The sequence below is a fragment of the Epinephelus lanceolatus genome, chromosome 12 (genome assembly GCF_041903045.1).
Source record: "Epinephelus lanceolatus isolate andai-2023 chromosome 12, ASM4190304v1, whole genome shotgun sequence".
NCBI classification, from domain to species: Eukaryota; Metazoa; Chordata; class Actinopteri; order Perciformes; family Serranidae; genus Epinephelus; species Epinephelus lanceolatus.
The window spans coordinates 30,684,216-30,690,645 of NC_135745.1; the positions used below are offsets into that span (position 1 = coordinate 30,684,216).

Genomic DNA, 6,430 nt, shown 5'->3' on the forward strand with positions numbered 1-6,430 from the left:
TGGGAATAGAATGATTTTATTTGTTTTACTATAAGTTGTGTTTCACTATATAAGTTTTAGATGTGTGAACAATGAGAATACTGAGATGATTTCAGCTGATCTGAATGTGTTTGCTTTGCAGAAGTGGAGAAGTACAGGAGACGAAGAGACGTGAAGTCGGAGGAGCACATACCGCAATGCTTAGATAATTAGTTTCCTATATGGTAAAAAGAATAAAAAGTGATGTACAGATAGTAAGGTACAGCACGTGTAGGGAGTTGTGTTGTTCTCTTGTCTTTCAAAACAGGAACCACGCCCCCACCATCAGCGGGAAGGAGTCAGGTTAACACAAGGCAGGGGCGTGGTGTGGCGAAGGAGGAAGTGGAACCGCCAATGAGAAGAGGACAACGCCTCGCGTGCACAATGACTCACGTGATGCTTAAATACACTGGGTCAGGAAGAGAGAGTTGGTCAGACTTCGTGAACTGGCACGCTTTTGTTGCTTGTCAGGGAAAGAAGCTGAGACCCAGAGCTCTGTAATTTTATTCCTTTACTGCTTAATAAACTACATTAACTGAGACCGAATATCTTCTCCTATTGCTCCATTAAAGAACACGCAGGACTGAGCTCACACATAGCACACTGGAGAGTAGGACAAGCCTCGAGTCCTACAGTTGCAATGGAGCCAAATTGTGTGCCGTTACCTTTGCTACATGTTGCTGTTGTCCCTGGTTTTATAGGAGAAGAGGGAAAGATCGCAGATTGCTAGGCTAATTTATACAATGTAAAATGCCATAGGCTTGTGCTAATAACGTTAGCATGTTGTATTTGTGGGGAAAATGTGTCCAGATAAAGACAAGTGTTTGTCTGTGAATGCTGCCAGTTATAATGAAGCTGATTTGTGTACTTGTGTTTGAAATTGTCTCTATGAAGCCATGTTTAATGTGTGTTTAATTCCACACAATCACACACTGGTGGCCGAGGCTACCACACAAGGTGCCACCTGCAACTCAGTAACCATTCACACACTCTCACACACCAATGGAACAGCCTTCCGAAGCAATTTGGGGTTCAGTGTCTTGCCCAAGAATACTTCGATTGATCTTCTAAATAGTGGACGACCCACTCTATTTATTTGGGGGTCCTCTGCCAGAATCTTTTTTGCATTAAATACATAATTTCCTGCACCAGGATTTTTCTATGCACCAATATGTTCCTTTTTGTATCAGTTTATGGTGTAAATGTCTCTAAAGGTATACAGGGTTGTAGAAGCCCTCTGCTACTTGCATGTATTTGTTTGTGGGGACAAATGTACATGTCCTAAATATCGAGGGAGACATGCCCCCTGCATCCCCCGTGAAATGTATGCCTATGGATGAGAGCACATCTTACAAAGTGAGTTTTCAGTGGGGGTTTAAAGCCCTCGTCTGAAACTGCTGTCCTCAGATCAGAGATAGAGAACAGTTCCAGAGACTGGGTCCAAATCTACAGACGGCAGCTTCACTGCAGGTATTTGTCAGGGTTTTGGGTACAGCAAGCAGCTGAGCCGAGAGTCTTTGGATGTGACGGCTCAAGGAGAGACATATCCTGGCAGTGTGTCAACATCAGTGTCGCATCCATGAGAAGATTTATGGACAAACAGTGGGAGTTTAAGAAACTATCCCAAAACTAACTGGAAGCAAGTGCAGGGACTTCACAACAGGGAGGATGTGAGCTGTTGTCTTTGTTCCACTTAGGCGGAGCTGTGATGATTTATAGGCCTGTTGGGGAGAGCTGAGAACAATGTGGTATAAAAAGTTTTTCAGCATTAGCATAATGGTAATTCAACTTTGTGACTGTGAAACTTCTGCAGCTTCTTTGTCGTGATGTGTTTATTTTGTCCACTGCCTGTACAAAATCCCAAACACTAGAGCTTCCCCTCCCATTGTAATTGGTAAATGAGCTCAGATAGTGCTCCTGAACGCAGCAAGTTGTCACTCCACATCATCATCAGCCGGAAATCCAATTAAGGCGCACCCTGTATTATGAGGCGATAACAAGAGAGAATAGGCGTCACGTGAACGCCAAATGAAATCATGGTGACGCTCTCTTTAAAAATCAATGAGGCGTGAGGTATGACAAACACACCGTTTGGAGCACTTTGTGCGTGATGAAGCCTTTAAATGAGTCCCCCCCCCCCCCCCCCCCCGTGCCTGCGCAGGGAATACTTTCATGGTAAATATCATGGGAAGCTTCCACAACCTCCTCATTGGCTCAGGAGTCAGAGACCCCCGTCATATAAAGCGAGGGTGCCTGATCTAGCAGCTCTTTTCCCGCTGGCAAGCGCTCTGGATCACACAACTGACGGGAAAATACCTTTTACGCACGGAGCGCTTGGAGAGGTTGAGGACGAGCGCAGCCTGCGATCAGTTGTGAGAGGGAGAAGAGTTACACAGTCAACAGGTTGGTACATTACGTGTTATATATGAAACGCGAGGGATGTTTATGTGGCTTTGTTTGAAGGGAAAAGTTACCTAGATTCGCCTTTACTAGTTTCATTTAAATATTTCGCAGAACTGCAACGACTTTCAGTGGTTTTAATATTTTAAAAATAGCTGTAGTTTGATTTGTTACATATTCTGAATTTGTTTGAGATGCTACACAGCTCAATGGCGCACGTGTAAATTGTTTGGAGTATTATTTTTAGCTCACTATGTTTGCGCATTGATTCATTAAAGTGCTCTTTGGAGATGCTCAGACATTGTTTTAATGACTGAATTGTGGAAGAAATGTTTGCTTATTATCTGCAACTTAAATGTTTACTCTTCTATATTAAATTGCTGCATAGTTTAAGAGATTTTTTTCCTACTTAGGTGCAAAGACACAGATTTAGTGTAAGGTTTTTGTCTTAAGGGGAGTAATATTTACTTTACTGCAACAAAAAGATGCAATTCAGTTGATTTTATCTGTTTGTTATCATTGGATGTGCTTTCTCTTCTTCATGCATCTCTTTTCTGTTAACAGAGATACTGTGAGCTGAGGCGTCTGAGTGGGCATGTGGCTACTGGAGAAGCTCCGTAGCTCTGTGGAGAGCAGTGGGACACAATCCCAGCCCCCGCAGACAGCAGAGGCCATTCCTGTTTCTGTGTATGCCAACGTCCTCACGCCAGAAAAGATCCCTGATTTCTTCATCCCCCCTAAACTTATCTGCTGCCCACCGGAAGAATCTCTCACCCCCGAGCCTCAGCCCTGCTCCACATTACGACCATCTGTGTCTGACCATGCCATCTGCAGCCAGAGCCCCAGAGCTCGGAGCAGCAAGAACCCCTGCAGCCCTCGCCTCTTCTCTCGCATGGGAGGAGACACACGTAATCTTCAGAAGTCAGCCAACCGTCATATCATCCAGATAGAGAGTGCTGATGAGCCAGGTGCCGCATCTGTGGACAGGGTCAACACCAATGCTGACCCCCAGTCGCAGACTGCAATGTCTCTGCCGTATGTGCCCAAAGCTCAGACCTCATATGGCTTTTCCACCCTGGTGGAGTCGCCCCATACCCGCCGTAAGGAGAGCCTGTTCCACAGCGACCCCACCAGCCCTCTCACCTCCCCGAACTCACAGAGGCGCTCCCAAGGGGGGACTCTTCTCGCCCCAGCTGACCCCAACCCTTATCGCTATTTCAGCGGTGGCGAAAGCGACACCTGCTCCTCAGCAGAGTCGTCCCCCTTTAACTCCCCTCTCCTGTCCCGCTCAGCCTCTCTCTTACGCTCCATCACCCAGGAGACACAAGCCAAGGTGAGCACTGTTTCCGTTCAGTGTGTGTGTACAGACTGGCTGCTATAAAACTATAAATGAACGTGTTACTTAAGTGTTTTACCATGTTACATTCATTGACCACGAGGCTTCTCTCTGCATGTTTGCTTTCTCTCTCCCTCAAGGTGTCTCGTGCCAAGCGCTCCCTGGCTCGCCACAGTTCTCTCTCCACTGATGAATGCAGCTCAGCAGACAACAGTCCCAACATGCAGCGGCGCCGCATGCGCTGCCCCCCCTCTCCCGCCTTCCGTGGATGTAAAAGCAGTGGCGTGAGGGGTGCAGCATCCGACCTCCTGCAGCGTGAGCACACCATCAACCTCCACAAGGGGGGGACACTGAGGCTGAGCACTCATTATGACCCGGAGTCAGCGCGCCTGAGGGTGCGCGTGCTCTCAGCCGAGGCCCTGTATGACAGGCAGACGGACCCTAAAAGCATCAACTGCTGCGTAGCGCTCTACCTCAACCCTGGCAAGCAGCAGAAGCAGAGGAGCACCATCATCAAGAATAGCAGGAATCCAGTGTTCAACGAAGACTTTTTTTTTGACGCGCTCCCCCAGGCACAAATAAAGAGCCTGGCCATGAAGATAAAGGTGGTGAACAAAGGAACCAGTCTGAGGAGAGACGTGCTTCTAGGAGAAAGGGAGGTGCTGCTCAGTGAGCTGCTCGCAGGCCTCTAGGGAGCCCCTGTCAATACTTCGGTGAAAACAAGCAGCTCAACATCTTGAGGGCCCTTTTCTTCTCCGGCTACCTTTTCATCCCACTGCACAGTTCAGATAAATACCGGGCATGTGAAAGTCTGCTGATGACAGGGGGGCTGTATCTTGCACACTGTGTTATGTACATCAATGGACCAAAAACTGAAGCCTTTGTAGAATTAAAAGTCCCACTTTATCAAGTTTCTCAGAGGCCTCTGCAGATTAAACAAGTGGAAACCACCTGTGCTCACCAGTATATTAGTGAACAGTGGAGCCGTTGTCCTTGTTTGTGTATTTCTCCCGAAGTACTGCGTTATAAACAGTGTTGCCTTCTCTCATGAGCATTGTGATGTGCCTCAATATCATATCAGCTGTGATGCAACGATGATCTTGTTAAAAATGAAGCTGTATTTTTTGTAATAACGTAGTAATATTACATGTGGGTTTTGCACGTTCCTGTGGAAACTAATAATGCCTCTGTAAGAATTTATATTTGGGAATTAGATTTTAATTGCTAGTGGATGTAATATTAATATGACTGTTGCTACAGTATGTGACATGATTTTGAAGTTATGAATAAAACCACTACACTCTCACTGATGTTTTATTTTTCAACCCTGCAGCTTTGTCTCAGTGGTTTTGTCCTAATAATTCCACAGGATCAAGAGCAAGCCCCAGGAAATTATTATAAACCCGTCCTTTGCTCCCCCCAAGCTCTCTGTTCTTTGCAAAGAAGTATGAGGCTGGGTCCTCTGAGACAGACACAGGCTGGGTGTCATTTGTGAGGCTTTTAATCCTGAATCTCTGCACGCAATATTGTCTCTCTGTGCATTCAAACTCCCTGTTTAATTTTAAAAACATGTTTCTTATTCAGGCTGTCCTCCAGTGAGGTTCAAATAGTTATTAAGGATGGCAGGAGGTAGAGCTGCGGCTCCTGAAAACAAATGTTGGCACGCTCTCTTCTGCTGGAAATATAATTCATCTGTACAGTGAGGCTGTATCTTGATTCATATGTTTAAATGCTTGGGTTGATGAATGGAAATGCAGACCCCCATAGCCAACACTCATACATTACAAGCATGCAGGGATGGTCCCACTGAGCAATGAAGAGCATTAGCCAAGTGTGGATCTCATGCCTCCTCTACTGGTGAAACATCAGAAAGACACCTCTCAATGCCCAAGAAATACTGAACTTCAAAACCATGGTGACCTCTCCTGAGTGTCTCCGTCCCTTTGTCCATATTCTCCGAAACAGGCTGCCGCTTCTATAATCCTGAACAGGAAATAAAAATGCATCATTTAAAAATGTAAACACTCTGAGAGCGCTCTCAGGCATATACCCGAGGGTGATCTGCAGCCATTTGCTTATAAGTAGTACCGAGATAAGTCCCAACAAGCACCCACATGGGACACATTCATCTGTGAGCTTAAAGAATATTTATTTCCAGCAGACTTGAGAGCAAAGAGATAAAACTGCTGAAGAAAAATTAAGTCATTATTTTTGCCTCTGTAGACTCAGCGAGGCAAATTATTGAGAAGTGATTGTCTAATAATCTCTAAATTAACCAAAACATCAGCCTGTAATTATAATCAACTTTTTTTCCCCTCCACGTTGATATTAAAGTCCATGAAAATGTATTTTCTCAATCAGCATCTTACTGTCAGTTATGGAGTCCTACGTGAAAAGAACATTTCCTGCCGAAGTTAGAGCAGTTTTGGTTATTTCTCATGAAATATTTCCATCTGTTCAGTTTGTCTCTGCGCTCAGGGCTCTGCTGGAAAAGGTGACGCAGCATATTTCCGTGCACCAGTTAGCATCTAGCAACTTTCGTAATCAAAATCTGATGACGGTGGGTTTTAGATATGAAACCCAAAGTTCAGGGGCTTTAAAAGCTTTTAAATTGTTCATGCTAAATAATGATTACATCTGCTCATGGACGGCTTACTGAACGGGCCAACACATTCT

The 6,430-nt window shown here is 45.3% G+C and overlaps 1 protein-coding gene across 1 annotated transcript; it reads left to right on the forward strand.

Moving 5' to 3' along the window:
• The first annotated feature begins 2,282 nt into the window (after nucleotides 1-2,282).
• Nucleotides 2,283-5,060, forward strand: LOC117271783 (C2 calcium-dependent domain-containing protein 4C-like). The gene is made up of 3 exons (XM_033650167.2): nucleotides 2,283-2,421; nucleotides 2,983-3,751; nucleotides 3,895-5,060. The coding sequence occupies exons 2-3, from the start codon at nucleotides 3,014-3,016 to the stop codon at nucleotides 4,444-4,446; spliced, it is 1,290 nt and encodes a 429-aa protein (XP_033506058.1). The 5' UTR covers nucleotides 2,283-2,421; nucleotides 2,983-3,013; the 3' UTR covers nucleotides 4,447-5,060.
• The last annotated feature ends 1,370 nt before the right edge of the window (nucleotides 5,061-6,430 follow it).

Coding starts and splice junctions, on each gene's coding strand:
- LOC117271783 (XM_033650167.2), top strand. CDS start 3,014: ATGTGGCTACTGGAGAAGCTCCGTAGCTCTGTGGAGAGCAGTGGGACA. Junction 3,752..3,894: donor CCCAGGAGACACAAGCCAAG/GTGAGCACTGTT, acceptor CTCTCCCTCAAG/GTGTCTCGTGCCAAGCGCTC.